This window comes from Salmo salar, chromosome 10 (genome assembly GCF_965601325.2).
Source record: "Salmo salar chromosome 10, fSalSal1, whole genome shotgun sequence".
Taxonomy (NCBI): domain Eukaryota; kingdom Metazoa; phylum Chordata; class Actinopteri; order Salmoniformes; family Salmonidae; genus Salmo; species Salmo salar.
The window spans coordinates 27,079,931-27,098,667 of record NC_138300.1 but is presented as its reverse complement, the minus strand read 5'-3'; the positions used below and the strand labels follow the sequence as shown (position 1 = coordinate 27,098,667).

The window sequence follows — 18,737 nt, the reverse complement described above, 5'->3', positions numbered from 1 at the left end:
TTCCACTCTCAGCAACCTCACCGACGATAAACGACTTAAGGATGTGTGCCGGAGACTGACTGCAACAGCAGGTCTCAGCTGTGATTTAACGTCTGTGACCTTAATTGATCTCTCCCTCTCGATCACTCGTCTCACACAAATGACCAACCTCACATTAACCATGATCATCATCATATCCCTCCCTGTTCAAAGCCGTTGCAATCAACAAAACATAAACTAGCTTAGAAGAAATCGGTTATGAAAAAGAATGCTAGAATAACTGTTGATAGCCTGTGTGCTCAGCTTGGTAACACTTAATCTCACACTGATCTCCAGTCAGTCAGTTAGACATGTCAGCCCCATGTAAAAGGATGTGTTAGGTCTCAAAGCCATGGATGAATGCCAGGTAGACAGAGAAATGAGAAACGTGGAAGGGCCTACAATAATGGACCATCAGCCCAAAAATCATACTGTCAATATGATGACACTACTAACGAACACCTGTCATACCGTGACTACAAATAGTGATAGGCTTAGTTGTGTTTTGATTGCATTGTAGTTCGTTTACATTTCTGAATATTCTATTGTGAAACCAGACAGCTATTAGCATGTGTTGGGCAATCTCTGTTGTTCTAAAGTAGAAATACAGAATTACAAAATCTCAATGTGACGTTAGGTAGAAGGAATCAGGCCTAAATTAATTTCATTCAATAAAAGAGACAAGGCAGATAACACCGGTGTTACTGTGCTAACGATGCAAATTCAATCTGCAAATTTAGATTTATTTTAGCGAACCAGACACTGGGGAAATAACCCAATTATGTTTTGAGGGAGATTCCTGATTGAGATGTAGGAGTAAAACAATATGGAATGGGCATTTTGAATCAAGTTGGTTCCCGCATGGCACACAGTTAAAATATATGGGATACGGGCCTAACATGCACCCAGACAATTAGCCACATAATCCTGCAAATCTGCGGGTATATAGTCAATAGCAGTAATCCGCTGTGCTACATGAGTCCTAGAAAGCAAGGATGGTTATTGTGTCTACACAGCAAGGAGAATGTGTTTAGCATGCAAATCAATACATTTCAATTGCACAATGTGGTACAAATTAGGCATTTTACATCATGGTGCAGTAGGTTATGAGTATAGCCTACTTGCTGAAACCTTTATCATACAGACAGCTCTTGCAAGCAAACAGTATGAGCCTCACATACTGCTATTCCCTGAGTAAAGTATTTTCAGGGCACAGACATGCTATACAGAACGTTAATTCAGCAGTAACTGAGATTCGTTCATGAAAAACAGTAGCAAATATAGACATTTTCTCAGCAATACAGGTTCAAAGTTGATCATACTGAAGTGAACCCATATGTGCCACATTATCACATGTTGACTAAAGCTTCAACATATTGTTCTGTTCCCTCAAACTGCATGACAGCGCAGTTCTCTCTATCAATGTTAGCTAGCTATCAGTGTAATTGGTATGAAACAAGCCAATTACTTCCTTGACTATCATGTTGGCAGCAACACTGCAGGTTTTGCAACTACACATTTTAGAATTATAAGGGGGAGAAGCTGCACTGGTAAGCTACCGGTGATGACCAAAGCGTTTTATGGGCAACACCCGTTACTGGAATAGCTACATTTCATATGAGTTCAATGTCCCTGATAAGTGAAGATTATGTTCTCAATAAAAAAAAAAAATGTGGAACGGAATTTCGTTGCAAGTAACATGGTAGATGGCTACTTGCACAAAGTAATTAAGACAATAACCCCCTTGGACAAGCCGGATGATGTAGCCAGGGCAAGGGGCTGGCAGTCATAGACAAGCCAGACCAGACAGAACATGACAAAGACCGTACCTTGAATTAGCTCCCCAAAACGTCTGTTCAATAGGCAGTTCATTGTTATATTGGTAAAATAATAGTCTACTATTGTTTAGCTAATTATATGACTTGCGCAATCTCCTAGAAAATCGGGAGCAATGGTTAAGCTTGACGAGTCACTCACAAAGACCCTGCGAGGAAGCAGAGCAATAATTAAATAACCTCGATATTTTAGAACCAAGTTATTCTAAATGTGTACGTGCATTGTTTCATGCTGGGGTAGTAGATCCATACGAGCATCGAGAGAACAGCACAGGGGTTTGCTTACTAGTCACCGGTGTCTCCACCTTTTTAGGGATAGTCTGTCTTTGAACTAAGAAACAGGGTGTGATAAGCGCCCTATTCATCTGCTAAAAATAAGAAATAACGGATCCGAAATCAAACCACAGTCAGAGACGTGTTATAATAATAAGTGAGCAAATGATCTGCCTTGCTTGGCTGATATTTTTACACGTATTGCCTATTGTTTACCGTCTCTATGGTAAAGGTGCATGTCAGGATTAGCCTGCTTAGCTGGCTAGCTTTACACAATGCTAGTAAGGTACCCGAGCACCTTCATTGAATTCGTGCCAAGTTGTGTGGCAGCTAGGTGTGTTGTCCACACAAGAACAAAGAGAGCGAAATAGTTTATACCAATAGCTATCAAACTTACCCAAAGCTCCGTTCCCCAAGTCATTGCGGACGCCCCTTGTTACTAAACCCCCAGATTGTCAGCGTATTCCCCGCTCAAAACTCGCCAAGGTTGCGTTTCCAATCGTTTGCCGTCGTCTGTGGTGTAGCTACTCCTTGCTCACTCTGGAGGAGCTGTCTGATTTAGCTTTGCCGGAGGAAGTTGGGATCTAGCAGAGGATACAGATAAACGGGAGGTTCAGGTTCTCCAATAACATTTTCAAGGCATGCATATGATTTCGTATTATTTAGAAATCAAGCAAATAATTATATAACTTTAAGACAACACATACAATAATTGAGTTAAATCAAATGAGTTATTCTACAACTATGGTGATGAGATAATCCTCTTCACACTATTTTTTTTTCTTCCCCAAATTTGGTGGGGAGAGGAAGACTTTATGAAGAAAATGTATCAATCGATTAATTTTGTTGAAATATTCATATTAGCTCATATCGACCATTTCATCAGTTGTCACAACAATCACTTATGGATGATTTGGTTGGAATCATTTGCCTCAAAAGTTAGCCACATTAAGTAATTAATCGTTTATTTAACTCTTACTGTTGAATGAAAAATGATGTATGAAACAAACATTAGTGGGGAATGTCAGGGAGCTGTAATGTCACATGTTGTATGAATGCCGCAGTCCCCTATGAGTTCTGTGATTGACTAACATGCTTGATATTTTTTATTGATTCGTAAATACCGCCATCTAGTGGTATGTATGGGGCATGGTCTAACAAGATAGGCGCGTTGAAGGATCACTTTTGTTTCCGCCCAGACGTTAATTTGTGTAACACCTAGAAGCAAAGTCCATTTGTTATGGAAATAAACTTGAGATACGTCTAATATTTTACGCAGCTAAACAGTCATGTACAGTTGCCTTTCAAGGTAAGTACTGTGGTGCATGTAGTCCAAAGTAGGTAGCTATGTCATATTGCTGAGATTGTTACAAAGCTAGGTAACGACTGCTGCTAGTTACGTTCACAACAGCCAAAATACTGTGACGACCTTTGGCATACTTAGCTAGCTGATGCACATAGTGTAGCTGTGTGTTACTTTGTAACACTGAATGGTGCAAAATAGTTTGCTACACAGGACGTTGGTGGCATCTTAATTGGAGAGGAATAGCTCGTGGTAATGGCTGGAGAAGAATAGGTGGAATGGTTCCCATGTGTTTGCCATTCCATATGCTCCGTTCCTGCTGTTATTATGAGCCGTAATCCTCTCAGCAGCCTCCACTGGTCTTCTACGATGTTTAAAAAGTAGCTACACTTGTCAACAAATTAGAAATAACTGGGCGTGTTGTCAATCAATTAGCTAGATTTCCCATTAAAACATTCTCTACATTGTCATTCATTCATTGCTTTTCAGGGGTTTGAGGACCAAAGGCAGACTATGTCCTGGTTATGCCTCCTCTCAGTCACCTCTATGGAACGTTGACCCGTGCACACACAGACGTCCAGAACGCTGTTTACACTCAAGGACATCAGCAGGTAACCTATGGCAACCTTTGGCACACATTTTCTCAGGCCGAGCTAAGCAGCTGCCAGTGGCAGCCTGCTTGATGGGCACCAGTGTGCACAGAAGACGATTGCCAAGTGCCTTTCCAGTTTTAGATGAAGCCCTTCAGCCAATTCACAATGACGTATTTGAGGCTAACCTACGAAACAGCCAGGCATGCCAAGAGAGGTAGGTCGAAACTGCATACACCTCAGCAATCTCAGTGAATCAACTAGTTTTCCATTTCTGCTGTATAGTATTAGCCTTCTGACCATGGTTGCCCTTCCAGGTATATTGAATACATGAAGAAGGTGAAGAAGGGGGGTGGGGAGAATGCAGTAAAGAGACACACCCAGAGAAACAAGAAGATGTTGGTTACGGACCGTCTTCGCTTGCTGTTTGATGACGGATACTACTTTGAGCTGTCTCCCTTTGCTGGAATGGGCCTACCCTATGGAGACATCCCCTCAGCAGGCTGTCTCACAGGTAGAGGGTTCCCTGCTCTGTCAGTGACGGATGCTCTTAATGCATGCTTATCACTCAGAAATGTGAAATATCCAACCTGAAATTTGGCAGCAAGGGAAATGTCTTGTTCCAGTGCATTGTAATAAAATATGTATAAGTAAGAATGAGTTCTACTCAGCCTTATTGCTTCATTATGCACTTCACTGTTGCAGGTATAGGTAAAATCAACGGGTTGTGGTGTGTGTTTATTGCCAATGATGCTACTGTGAGTGGTGGTACAGCCTATCCCATAACCGTCAAGAAGCAGCTCAGAGCCCAGGATGTAGCTATCCAGAACCGGCTTCCTTGTGTCTACTTGGTGGATAGTGGAGGTGCATTCCTTCCTCTTCAGGTATGAACTCAACTCATTGAGATTAATACAACTGATGAATGACTCAATACGTAATTGCTTAGTTTACTCCATCCACAGTCTGAGATTTTCCCTGATAAAAACCAAGGAGGACGTACTTTCTACAATGAAGCCATCATGTCTGCCATGAAGATCCCTCAGGTGAGACAGAAATGCTAAACATCCCATTGAAGACAATCCAAACACAATATATTCTACCCATGAATGTTGTATCTTACTCCCTCTAGGTATCCGTGGTTTGTGGTTCATGTACAGCTGGCGGTGCATACATCCCCACTATGGCAGAAGAGACTGTGATGGTGCACCGGATCGGGACGATATTCCTGGGCGGACCGCCCTTGGTGAAAGCTGCCACAGGGGAAGAAGTCTCCCCAGAGAATCTGGGTGGGGCCACACTCCATGCAGAGTGAGTGAGTGAATGGAAAGCCTACAAACTCAAGTTCTCTGTGAGATTCACTATACTACTATATCTGCACTAATAGGTTCAAACTTCACCTCCCCCTCCCCCGCTGTTTCAGAGTGAGCGGCTGTGTGGACCACTTTGCCTCTGTGGAGAAGGAGGCCTATGAAACCACACGTAACATGATCTCTACCCTCAACTTTGAGCTGCCCGAGGAGGACGAGGCAGGGGTGGAGGAGCCTCTACATAGTGTAGAGGAGTTGATGGGTCTGGCCCCACAGGACTATGACCACAGCCTGGAGGTCAAGCTGGTCAGCTCAACACACACACTTAAACCAACAGTCACATCTCATGGGGATGTTTTAGAATTACAATTATTCTGTAACCTTTTTTTCTGTTCTTTTTTTCTGGTCAGATCCTGAGTCGGCTGACTGATGGCAGTAAGTTCCAGGAATTCAAGGCTCGATATGGAACAACCCTTGTGACTGGTTTTGCCAGAATTGGCGGGTAAGAGCTGTTGATTGACACACAGTCTTTAGTTTTGAAGTATTTACCCATCCTCCTCCACTGGTTTAGTAGGTTGAGATGCCTTCTAGACTTTATCTTAGAGGTCAGACTTTTACATCTCCCTTCATTATGCATACATTTTAATGTATTTTATTGCTTCAGAAAGTAGCTGTATATTGGAACCTCTTAAAACCTCTATCTTCAGATAACATTAATTAACTGACACATTTTTGAAGCAGAATGTTTAACAAAAGAGCGTCAGGAGATTAACGGTTAACCCTGTTAATTTGCAAATTAGATTAGTGTGCTTCTTTGTTCCAACCAATCAAATCTTTCCCTACCCCAACAAGAGTCAGATTAAGATGGGCAATGTTTTTGAATGAGAATGGAGAACACAAGGGAAAACAAGTCACTTCAGCCAGCTTTCATCTGCTTTTACAAAGAACTTCTCTGAGAGCAACTCGTTGCCACGGCAGCGGAATGTTCTAGAGGCAGGTTAGCGTTGTTCGTCATTAATCTTGTTCTGGAGGCAGCGCTGCAGAGTGGTCACTAGCTGCCACAGTCATAAAATCTGATTTGAAACCTAACCACACTGCTAACCCTAATGCCTAACTGAAACATTTACAGTATAGCCATGGCAATAAACGTCAACCTGCATTCTAGATCCCAGAGGGTATTGTCATTTTAATCAGGGTATGGTGCTCAAACAATTCATCAAGAAATTACTTGATGAAAACCCATAAATCTTGATGGAAAGTTTATTTTGTTTTGTATTCTTAAACTCCACTAAAAGTACTAAAATACAATTTGCACAACTGCTGTATGAAGGCAATACATTTTATTCAATTTAATGCCTAACTTGCAGTATATACTTTTTCTTCAGGCATCAGGTTGGCATTGTGGCGAGCAATGGGGCGCTGACGCACAACGCATCATTAAAAGGCAGCCACTTTGTCCAGCTGTGTGACCAGCGAGACATCCCCCTGATATTCCTACAGAACACCGTCCCAACGCCCGAGAGGACCCTCTCCCAAACCCAGGTATGGCACTGCAGCCAACCCTGAGCACTCACCACAGAATAAAACCACACTTTTCAAACAGGAATACCAACTCTCCAAAGAGAAAGGACTCCATTACTCCGAATGTAAAACAAAAATTGGTCAGGAGGAGCACGGAGAAGCCTCTCAATATTCTTTTGTAAACAGACATTCCTGTGGAACTCAGCGATGTTAAATAGAACTATGATTAAAATCAGGTCTCAAAATCAATACAGCCATGTCTCCAGAATGTTCTGTTCTTGAACGTGGACGTGGAATTTCATGTCTGTGTGTTAACATGTTTCTGCTGGTGTTACTCATGGACCAATCTGTTAACTGTGTATGTATCCTCTCTACTCTAGGCAGAGACCAACACCAACAGACTGAAGGCTCAGGGTTCCATGATGTCAGCTGTGGCATGTGCCTCTGTTCCAAAAATCACCATCGTCATTGGGGGATGCCATGGCGCTGAAAGTTATGCTATGGTTTGTGCAATAGTGCCAGCAGTAGTCGCTGTATGAAAATTTCCCCGTTGCTTACACATCAATTCCCTTATACACTCAGTGGCCAGTTTTAGGTACACCACCCTGTTCCTACAGACTGAGTCACGTGGCTTGCTATATAAAGCTGGCAGACGGGCATCGAGTCGTTCAGTTACAGTTCGATTGAACATTAGAATGGACAAAACGAGTGACTTAAGCGACTTTGAGTGTGGTATGATCGCTGGTGCCAGGCGTGCCGGTTCCTGTATCTGAAAAACGTCTGCCCTCCTGGGATTTACACAACGAATCCTGGTTCCCGTTACGTCATACTGATGGCAGAGTCAGGATTTGGCGTGAGTGGCATGAGTCTATGGCTCCATCCTGCCTGATGTCAACGGCACAGACTGGTGGCGGTGGTGTGAGGAATGTTTCCCTGACACACGTTAGGTCCCTTCATACCACTTGAGCAACGTTTCAATTCCCAAACTATTCAGGCTATTCTGGAGGCAAAGGGGGGTCTGACCCAGTACTAGATATGTGTACTGAAAATACTAACTAAACAGGTCTCTCTCTTTTCTGTGTTTTCCTTTATCTAGTGTGGCAGGTCATTTGACCCAAACTTCCTATTCCTTTGGCCCAATGCCAGAGTGTCCCTGGTGGCCCCTGGTCACTCTGCAGCTCTGGCACAAGAGAAGGAGGATGTTGAGATGATCAATAAGCGGTAAGTTCAACCAGTGGCAGTCGGTGCAGTTTAAGATGAGGGAAGACGCACATTTTTTTTAATGAGCATGGCCTTATATCTATTACAGCATATTGGATGACTGTCATTCATATTCCATTCACCCAGTTCAATGTAACGTCGATAGGTTTAGGCTAATACATGATACTTAAATTTTCCCTATACCCATCATGAGGTTGCTACAACCTAACCTATGAATGAAAGTTTACAATGTAGGTGCACAGGTTGAGAGAAATTTGACAGACATTGACACATTCAGTACCACCTTGCACACTATTGCTTGCATCTAGCTGATCTAGGGAGTAAGCATTAGTCCAACAGTTGTAAACAGGAGTTTCTAATAGATAGATTCAGGTATGTTTATCCCCGTTTCATTCTGTTTGCTTTCATTTAAGATTGTTGAAAAAGAAATTGGTGGAATGAATGCACCCCTGATCACACACAGTTCTATTTCATTGCAGCCACATACATTCAGCATGATCCCTTTGATTGTTGTAGTATTCCTTATCGCATCTATGCACTCTCCTCTCACCTTTTCCCTTCGCTTGTGGACTTAAGTGCACAACACATCAGCTGTCTGTGACCAGGCTAAGAAACCTTTCCAAGCCAAACCGTCATATCATAACCGCTACACACAGCCTACATCCACCATATTATGTCATATTCAACATAGCTACTAGAACTAATGCGTTAGTTAACTCGCTACAATCATGCACTACAGTTTAGCAGTTGCATCGGCAGGCCCCGGTGGCAATAAATAAAAAAGCTTACCTTGACTTGGAAGAGTTCCAGTGTTGGATAGCCAGCTATCTAACATAGCATCCCTCTCTGTTTGAGCAAGGTGTTTGAGTAGGCTGAACTAGCTAGCTGCATTTGCTAGCTAAATGAAAGTGGGGGAAAAAAATATTTTTGATTAAATGAATTTGTTCAAAACTGTTAAACTATTGTCTTTCTCTCCCTTTTGAGTCAACTACTCACTATATTTTATGCACTGCCATGCTTTAAATACTAGATTCATTCTCTGATCCTTTGATTTGGTGTACAAGAGCTCTGATAGGTTGGAAGACATCCTCTGGAAGTTGTCATAATTACTGTGTAAGTCTATGGAAGGAGTTGAGAACCACAAGCCTCCTAGGTTTTGTATGGAAGTCAATGTACCCAGAGGATGACGGAAACTAGCTGTCCTCCGACTACACCATGGTGCTACCCTACAGAGTTGTTGAAAAAAATGTATTTAACCTTTTATTTAACTAGGCAAGTCAGTTAAGAACAAATTCTTATTTACACCATATCAAACATCTCCAATCCAAAATCAAATCTAGAATCTGCTTTCTATTTCGCATCAAAGCCTCCTTCACTCACACCGCCAAACTTACCCTAGTAAAACTAACGATCCTCGACTTCGTCATCTACAAAATAGCTTCCAATACTCTACTCAGCAAATTGGATGCAGTCTATCACAGTGCCATCCGTTTTGTTACCAAAGCGCCTTATACCACCCACAACTGCGACCTGCATGCTCTACATATTCGTCGCCAGACCCACTGACTCCAGGTCATCTACAAGTCTATGCTAGGTAAAGCTCTGCCTTATCTCAGCTCACTGGTCACAATAACACTCACCCGTAGCATGCGCTCCAGCAGGTATATCTCACTGGTCATCCCCAAAGCCAACACCTCCTTTGGCTGCCTTTCCTTCCAGTTCTCTGCTGCCAGTGTCTGGAACGAATTGCAAAAATCGCTGAAGCTAGAGACTTACATTTCCCTCACTAACTTTAAACATCAGCTAACCGATCGCTGCAGCTGTACATAGCCCACCCAATATACCTCATATTTACTTTGCTGCTCTTTTGCACACCAGTATCACTACTTACACACCATCATCTGCTCATCTATCACTCCAGTGTTCATCTGCTAAATTGTAATTACTTTGCTACTATGGCCTATTTATTGCCATACCTCATGCTATTTGCGCACACTGTATATAGACGTTCTTTTTTTTCTTCTGTGTTGACTGTACGCCTGTTTATTCCATGTAACTCTGTGTTGTTTCTGTCGCACTGCTTTGCTTTATCTTGGCCAGGTCGCAGTTGTAAATGAGAACATGTTCTCAACTAGCTTACCTGGTTAAATAAAGGTAAAATAAAAAAAAACAATGACGGCCTACCCCGGATGACTCTGGGCCAATTGTGTGCCGCCCTATGGGGCTCCCAATCACGGCCGGATGTGACAGAGGCTACTGCAGAACGTAATTGCAAAACAGTGTGTTTCAATTAATTATTTGGTGACATGAATTTATTTAAAAACGATCACTTTTCAATTTTTCTGAAATTCACTGAGGATTGTTCTCCTTTCTCTGAGGAGCCTCCACTGCATAGTACGGTCTTTCATACAGGAATATGACTGTTTGATTTGTTTGTAAATGTCTCAGTGGATGTTAACAGGAGTGTTTATCCTTCTAGGTTGGAGAAGGAGAGCTCTGCATTCTTCTCGTCTGGCAGACTTTGGGATGATGGAGTGATTCTTCCCCAGGACACGAGGAAGGTAAATGGCATTTAGCAGAAGCTTTTATACAAAGCAACTAAGACACACAGGACCAGGATTGATTTTAAATCTCTGTAGAATCACAACTGCCACTTAGTAAGGTCACAGTCGTGGCTGGTCCTCACTGACTGGAAGCACATTTTGCGGTTTATGATGGGAATGTGGAAAAACCAAAACACTTACGTAATGGCATAGTTTAGTTGGCTCTGGCCATCACAAGTTGTTATTTTTGAGAATCTCTTTGCCTTTTGAAATAAGTAGGGTTATTGAATGCTACTTGGTAGATTTTTTTCTATTTTTTTAAATACAGATAGTGTTAAGTCTTCTGTGAATCTTAATCAGTTTACACATGCCCATTACATTTTTCTTTCTCATTAGGTTCTGAGTGATTGTCTGAAAATCATCAAACAACAGGAATACCAACTCTCCAAAGAGAAAATAAGGACTCCATTACTCCGAATGTAAAACTTTTTTACAATTGTCTTTTAGGAAGAGGTCTGTTAAATCTGACAAAATGCCTTAACAATGAAGTGCTGATCACAGAAAAAAACATTGGAGATTTGTAATAACATTCAATGCAATTTTGTTTATTTGTATAAAAGTAGCAGAATGTGTAAATACAACTTGAAACATGTACCATAGAAGGCAAAAGAAATTGTTGTGTCTTAATTCTTACATAGTGCCTTCAGAATGTATTCATGCCCCTTGACTTATTTACACATTTTGTTACAGCCTGAATTCAAAATGTATTAAATACCCATCTACACACAATACTCCATAATGACAAAGGGAAAACATGTATTTAAAAATGAAATACAGAAATAACACCCGAGTCAATACATGTTAGAATAACTTTGGGCAACGATTACAGCCGAGTCTTTCTGGATACATCAAGAGTTTTGCTCTCCTAGAGTGTACAATATTAAATACTCAAGTTCTGTCAAGTTGGTTGTTAATCATTGCTAGACAGCCATTTTCTAGTCTTGCCAAAGATTTAAGGCGAAACTGTAATTAGGTCACTCAGGAACATTCAATGTCGTCTTGGTAAGCAACTCCAGTGTTTATTTGGCCTTGTGTTTTAGGTTATTGTCCTGCTGAAAGGTGAATTTGTCTCCATGTCTCTTGGAAAGCAGACGACCAGGTTTCTCTAAAAAAAAAAAACTCCCTAGTCCTTGCCGAGAAGCATACCCATAACATGATGCAGCCTGCCCCATGCTTGAAAATATGGAGTGTTACTGATGATAGATTTGCCCCAAACACACTTTTTATTCAGGACAAAGTTAATTTCTTTGCCGCAGTTTTACTTTGTTGCAAACAGGATCCATGTTTTGGATTAATTTTATTCTGCACAGGCTTCCTTTTCACTCATTTAGGTTAGTGTTGTGGAGTAACTACAATGTTGTTGATCCATCAGTTCTATTACAGCCATTAAACTCTTAAAGTTGCCATTGGCCTCATGGTGAAATCACCGAGCAGTTTCCTTCCTCTACGGCAACTGAGTTAGTATCTTTGTATGACTGGATGGTGTATCAATACAACCAAAGTGTAATTAATAACTTTACCATGCTCAAAAGGATATTCAATGTCTGCTTTTTTGTTTTACCCATTACCAATAGGTGCCCTTGGAAAACCTCCCCGGTCTTTGGGTTAATCTGTGTTTGAAATGAAAGTGCTCGACTGAGAGACGTTACACTATTGCACACAGGATGAGTACATGCAACTTGTGACACATTTAGGCTTGCCTTAAAGGGGTTAACATTTCGATACCCCATGTCAAAATTGAATTGTTATATGTAGGCCAGTGACACACAATTTAATCTATTTTAAATTCAAGCTGTAACAAAATGTTGGAAAAGTCAAGGTGTGTGAATACTTTCTAAAGGCATTGTACATGGTTCCATTAAAGCTAACGAGCACTAGGCCTTTAGGTCAGAGTTATGACAGATACAACACTTGACCAAAAGTATGTGGACACCTGCTTGTGGAACATCTCATTCCAAAATCATGGGCATTAATATGGAGTTGGTCACCACTTTGCTGCTATATCAGCCTCCAGTCTTCTGGGAAGGTATTCCACTAGATGTTGGGGACTTGCTTCCATTAAGCCACAAGAGCATTAGTATGGTCTGGCACTGATGTTGGGCAATTAGGCCTGGTTTGCAGTCGGCGTTCCAATTCATCCCAAATGTCTTCGATGGGGTGGAGGTCAGGGCTCTGTGCAGGCCAGTCAAGTTCTTCCACACCGATCTTGACAAACCATTTCTGTATGGACCTCGCTTTGTGCACAGGGGTATTGTCATGCTGAAACGGGAAAGGGCCTTCCCCAAACTTGTCACAAAGTTGGAAGCACGGAATCATCTAGAATGTAATTTTATGCTGTAACGTTAAGATTTCCCTTCACTGTAACTAAGGGGAACTAGCCCACACCATGAAAAATAGCCACAGACCATTATTCCTCCTCCACCAAACTTCACATTTGGCACTATGCATTGGATTTGGGCAGGTAGAGTTCTCCTGGCATCCTCCAAAGCCAGATTTGTCCGTCGGACTGCCAGATGGTGAAGCGTGATTCATCACTCCAGAGAACACAGTTCTTGTGCTGACATTGCTTTCAGAGGCCGTTTGGAACTCGGGTGTTATTGTTGCAACAGATGATTTTACACGCTACGTGCTTCAGTCGGTCCTGTTCTGTGAGCTTGTGTGGCCTACCACTTCACGGCTGAGCCGTTGTTGCTCCTAGACATTTCCACTTTACAATAACAGCCCTTACAGTTCACCGGGGCAGCTCATTACAGGAAAGAAATTTGACTGACTTGTTGGAAAGGTGGCATCCTATGATGGCAGGATGCCCCATTGAAACTCACTGAGCTCTTCAGTAAGGCCATTCTACTGCCAATGTTTGTCTATGGAGATTGCATGGCAGTGTGCGCGATTTTTATATACCTTTCGGCAACGGATGTGGCTGAAATAGCCGAATCCACTAATTTGAAGGGCTGTCCACATACTTTTGTACAGTGTCTATCACAACATTGACTTTGAAACTATGCCACGAACAGGCTACATCAGTGATAGATAGATATATATATATATATATATATATATATATTTTTTTTTTTTTGTTTTTAAATATATATATATATATATATATATATTTTTTTTTGTTTGTTTTTAAACATCGCCAACAAAGGTTTTAGTATTATGATTGTCCCTTTCTCCTGTGGAGTGGTATTGTAGATGTGTTGAATGTAGTCCTAAGGCTTGTACATTCCATGGAAGGTGACAGGGATGATGACCTCCACCTCAGCCCGTGCGATCTCTGTCAGGTCTCTGGCATTGAGGATGAGGAGGTACCCTGGCCTCTGGTCTGCTCCAGGGTTCACCACGATGCTCAACAACACCCCTAGGAAGAGGGAATAGAGCAGTGTCACAACTACAAAAAGAGAATCCTCCCATCTCAACTCGTATCACACCTCAAGTTGTATAGTATTGGTATGTCGGTCTTTTACATCACACTAAGGTGGATCCTGCTTAGGTAAGTCATGCTACCTGATCAGTTAATGTTAAAGACCACAGATTGTGCCTCCTGTCTGTCATGATATTATAGAATCTCCTAAAATCCCCCTCTGTTTACCGTCATCTTCTTCCACAGAACCTGGGGTCTGCACAAAGATGGGCTCTGAGGGGTAAGAGTCTGGCTCCTGCCACACCCACGTATCCTTAGTCTTCACGTTCAGTTTGCAAATCTAGAGCATGACACAATCAAAAACTTACTCCCAGAATGACTGTACTAGAAGATTAGTCTAATCAGACTTGGCTAATGCATCACCAGCGTTCCTGTCTGCATGCTATACTCACCCTGTCAGGGATGAAGTGGTTCAGGCCCAGTCCATAGGCATAGCTGTAGTTCTTCCCAGAGAACTTACTGTAGTTGATCTGAGGGAACTCGAAAGCTGCAATGATAAAGGAATTCAAATGACTGATTCAATCGAGTGAGGAAAATCTTATGACTGATGATATGACAGATGAACGGATATTTAGTGGCATAATATATTATATTTAGATGGTATAAGAATAGGGGAGCCCTCAAGGTTTAATGAAACAAGCTGCGTGTGTGTTACCTTGTCGTGGTCCAGAAAACAGAACCTCAGGCTCCAGCCAGATGGTTCCATCGCTGCGCATCACTGCAGTGGCTGTGGTGTACGGAAGGGATATCAGATTCTTCCCCTGTTCCTCCTGCAAGTTCAAGTACAAACAGGAAAAACTTAACTGATTTAGTCCTCTATCCTGAGAGGCTAACATCAAAGCAGTGATAACTCCTTACTCCAGAAATGACAAGATTAAGGCCACAACACTTACCTTGTAGACGTCCATGGGCAGAACGTATCGCCGGACCTCTGGCTGAGGTGCCCTCATAGCAGCTTTCTTCACTTCCTCCCAGTTCTCCCGCAGATTGGCCAGATATAGGTAGTTGTAGACAAACTCATGACTAAAATTGAACAAGAGAAAGAGGCACTGGATAAGTGTCTTGTACATGTGTTCTTCTCAAGTCATTACAACATCCGGTCAGTATTCACCCTTTCCAAGTACACAGGTCAACAACGATGAAGCCATCATCCTCATAGCTGTTGATGTGATGGAAGAGATTGAAGGCAGAAGTCCTGAATTTATGCTCTATGTATTCAGCTGGGTCCTTTGTAGCCAGATGGAACCATGTCTAGATGAAAAGGTATACTGTTAGCTAGTGATGAAGACAGAGAGATTCTTTTAGTATGAATAATCAACATCGAAATGCTAACAGGCCTTGAATACAGTTTGATAATAGTGGTCTAGGTGTTCCTTTACTTACGCCCATGGTTTCGTTTGACTCAAAGCAATCCATGTAATTTGTGCCCCAGATGCTCCAAGCGGTCAAGAATTTTAGAAGGTTTATCTTCACTGGAGTCTCAACGAAGACAAAGTAGTTTTCCGTCATTCCAAAGCTGATGGAGGATGCAGAAAATGTATTTTAATACATTTAATGTGCAAGAATGTTACAAACAAGAATGTGAACTCCAGGGGCCCAGGTTTCCAAAAGTTATCAATCAAGTCAATGATTTGTCTGTTCTATTCCTTCTATTTCTATGTATTTAATCCTATAGGTGAAAACCAGACACAACTTTTGAAAACTGTATACTGACAATCAGCAATGTCACTAACCTGTGAACATAGGAAGGCTTGAATCTCTCACTGCTGGGGAGCTGCACAAGAACCTTGGACTTTGCAATGGGATCTGACTTATCTGAAAACAAGAATCACAACCAGATAGCCATTTGATGATTTAGGGACACCTCACTTCCAGAATATAGTATCAATGCTGTATACAGAACAAACCTTTCGGTGTGGGAGGAATTTTGACAATGTTGTAGGCCAGTGACATATTCTTCCCAAAACAGTTCCCAATGTTGTACACCGTTCCGTCACTTTCAATGTGTGGATGAGCTGTCACTCCATTGACCGAGAGGTAGTCACACAGGTCCACCTGGAGAAAGAGTTTGAGAGACTTTCTTTGTGACGAGTTCTTATGTTCACTCAATCTGATGTCAGCCAGAGGGAGCAGCACATACCCTTTTCAGAGTCTCCAATGTGTCTGGGTCGACTTTGGTGATGTAGTTGGTTTCTGTGCAGGCATAGAAATCCTCACCAACTGGGTACACGTTCACTAAGCAATTATCTGTCACCTCAATCCCTTTGAAGTAGGTGAAAAACCTACAAAAGACAAGAATGGACAATTTGAATGTTGCGTATAATAACTAAGTCATGACCCATGAGTGTTTAACTTGATTATCATAAAATGATAGCAAATCACCTTGAGAAGATATTTTTGCAAGGATCTGGGTAGGCTGCTGTTCCAAACTCAGTGATGACCACTCTTTTCTCTGTCATGGCTCGCACATAGGCATCGGTTTTGACAAATCTTTAGAGAAACAGTAGTTAACAATAATTACAACCAATATCATTTAAACATGTAGCTTGGAACATACAGATTGGGAATCGATAGGCCCACTTTTGTTTCAGCTCTTTCCAAAGCTTTTGAGAGCAGCAGTTCACTGTGTTTTACTATTCAGTTTTAATGAGAAACAGTCCTCATTGAGGTTTCTCAAAACATTCCAGTCAAATTTATGGGCCGAGGGGAACATTTCCCAGAACTGCACAACTACCATCAGTGTGTAGTGTAGAATTATTGTATGCCCTCCTCATAAAATATTTTACTACCTCACGGTTGTAAAGTGTTACACATCACTGAAGTCAACATCAACACAGAGGGGCTTACTTCCGATAGTATGTCACGTGACCGTTCTTTAGGTCAAACTTGTGCATGAGGGCCTGGCCATCAAAGAGGTGGTAGAAAGGCTCAGCCCCCACCTCGAACAGGCCGGGTCCAAGACGCAACAGACTGCCACTCAGCCATTCTGGGATCACACCTGAACACAGCATGAAATGATCCATGTTACCCTGTTGTGCTCACTCCGCTCTTAACCGTCATAAAACCCCAAACCTTCTCGCTTGTAAACCAAAGGGTAGTGGAGTCTCACAGACCTGTTCCTCACATACCTACAACCACAGCAGGAATAGGCTCATTCAACTCTTCACATGTCTCAAAGATTTTCTTGTAGCCACCAGCCGGATGCTCAATTCTGAAAAGCAAACAAAGTTCCTCCATCAAATAGAAACATCCATTCACATGAAATCCTAGGCTGCTGATCCAACTAATCTTTTCAGACCTAAAAGACACAATTACATACCTCATTATTATTGCCTAAATAAAATAAAAAATGGGTTCAAAACAAAAAAATACATCTGAGACCAGAAAAAAAACATGTTCAACTGCTTAACACTAGCATGCAGCAAAAAAGTCATGTGAGAAAAATGCTTTGATCTAAAAAGCTTTGCACAAGAACAGTTACTCAACTTACATACTCCTGTCAGTTATGAAAAGTGGAAAGTATGCAAAAAAGGAGGTAGTTTACTCACCAACTTATATGTGGAAAAAGTTGTGAAGCTAAGGAAAATGTATAAAAGGAGTTACTCACCGACTAACCATTTTCCTATTGAGAATAAACACAGCTTGTGTGCAGGAAATCAGTCTGAACTGTGGAGTGATCAGCAGCCTTTATAGACACTGTTAGATTCCCAGGCAGAGTGCCGGGAGTTTGAGAACCTCCCCCCAAACCAATCAGAGGTCTCTGAAACAAGAATCCCTTTGTACCCAAACCATTCACTTTTAACCCACCGCCCCAATACACCTCCTTCAGGAATCTCTCAGCATAATTAAGACCAGAACCACATTTGCTAACCTGAGCCCACCAAACATACCTAAATCAAGAGGGAAAAAAACAGGAAAGTAATGTACTTCATTATGCAATATCTTTCTTGCTTGTATCAAATGTTTTGTACATGTCAGAGAAAGAGGTTCCCACAGTATTTAGAAGTAATTGGATGGATTCCAGATTAATTTAACTCAAGTTGTTACAATAATCTGTGTAGGCACCCACACAGATTATTATTATTATTGTGCACATGTATGATTAACGGGGGTCTTCCTTTTCTTTACCCCGATCTAGAGGGATGAAGGTCAGTTGAGGTCAGACTCAGAGGGACATGCAATTCATCATCTTCGGTTGCAATGCACTTATAATTCTAACAGCAGAGCTCTGCCACATTCACCAGGTGTAGTGCAAAGATACATGGAATTCTGTGTCAGAGTTAACACGGTCTCGCCCTTCTGGTGCCAGACAGTACAAGGACATGGAGGTAAACAAATATGATTAAATAAACCCCATCCTAGAATACTAATAAGGCAAGTACATTTGCACAATTCGTAAAGGGGATTTTGCTTTACAGTTGAACACTTTATTTTCAATAACGTTGCATAGTAAACAGATGTTTTGCGGGAAAATAACAATACAAGTCAAAGGGTAAACTGATATGTCATTGATGGCTCTTCTTTTGAGGTTAGGTATACAGCTATAAAGAGGTATTGAGAAAATGCATCTAAATGAGTCCAAAAGTCTCCCTTGTAGGTTTAATACTTCATAAATGCATATTTGTCAAGTATACATATTAACCAT

The 18,737-nt window shown here is 41.6% G+C and overlaps 3 protein-coding genes across 4 annotated transcripts in view; 1 reads left to right on the top strand and 2 right to left on the bottom strand.

Moving 5' to 3' along the window:
- Window positions 1-2,709, bottom strand: part of LOC106613886 (formin-binding protein 1-like) — a 44,018-nt gene extending 41,309 nt beyond the window's left edge. For both annotated transcript variants that reach the window (XM_014216605.3, XM_082956852.1), the window contains exon 1: window positions 2,524-2,709. In XM_014216605.3, the coding sequence (XP_014072080.1) occupies window positions 2,524-2,547 (24 nt within the window). In that variant the 5' untranslated portion in view covers window positions 2,548-2,709. The remainder of the gene's footprint in view (window positions 1-2,523) is intronic.
- Window positions 2,710-3,290: 581 nt separating this feature from the next.
- Window positions 3,291-11,573, top strand: si:ch211-198n5.11 (methylcrotonoyl-coenzyme A carboxylase 2). The gene is made up of 13 exons (XM_014216602.3): window positions 3,291-3,435; window positions 3,919-4,236; window positions 4,337-4,533; window positions 4,725-4,903; window positions 4,982-5,062; window positions 5,149-5,327; window positions 5,440-5,632; window positions 5,737-5,828; window positions 6,712-6,868; window positions 7,228-7,350; window positions 7,944-8,068; window positions 10,548-10,629; window positions 11,008-11,573. The coding sequence occupies exons 1-13, from the start codon at window positions 3,416-3,418 to the stop codon at window positions 11,092-11,094; spliced, it is 1,833 nt and encodes a 610-aa protein (XP_014072077.1). The 5' UTR covers window positions 3,291-3,415; the 3' UTR covers window positions 11,095-11,573.
- A 2,200-nt stretch (window positions 11,574-13,773) lies between these two features.
- Window positions 13,774-17,835, bottom strand: LOC106613887 (retinal Mueller cells isomerohydrolase). The gene is made up of 14 exons (XM_014216608.3): window positions 17,700-17,835; window positions 17,221-17,303; window positions 16,940-17,090; window positions 16,475-16,582; window positions 16,233-16,374; window positions 16,000-16,147; window positions 15,826-15,907; window positions 15,476-15,608; window positions 15,204-15,343; window positions 14,986-15,115; window positions 14,748-14,862; window positions 14,485-14,579; window positions 14,261-14,372; window positions 13,774-14,029 (listed from the first exon to the last, which is right to left on the bottom strand). Exons 1-14 carry the CDS (start codon window positions 17,708-17,710, stop codon window positions 13,881-13,883), a joined length of 1,599 nt encoding a protein of 532 aa, XP_014072083.3. The 5' UTR covers window positions 17,711-17,835; the 3' UTR covers window positions 13,774-13,880.
- Between the last annotated feature and the right edge of the window lie 902 nt (window positions 17,836-18,737).

Coding starts and splice junctions, on each gene's coding strand:
- LOC106613887 (XM_014216608.3), bottom strand. Junction 15,908..15,999: donor AATTCCTCCCACACCGAAAG/GTTTGTTCTGTA, acceptor TCTTGTTTTCAG/ATAAGTCAGATCCCATTGCA. Junction 15,116..15,203: donor GACCTGTGTACTTGGAAAGG/GTGAATACTGAC, acceptor GTTCAATTTTAG/TCATGAGTTTGTCTACAACT.
- si:ch211-198n5.11 (XM_014216602.3), top strand. CDS start 3,416: ATGTACAGTTGCCTTTCAAG. Junction 5,328..5,439: donor GGGGCCACACTCCATGCAGA/GTGAGTGAGTGA, acceptor CCGCTGTTTCAG/AGTGAGCGGCTGTGTGGACC. Junction 7,351..7,943: donor GCGCTGAAAGTTATGCTATG/GTTTGTGCAATA, acceptor TCCTTTATCTAG/TGTGGCAGGTCATTTGACCC.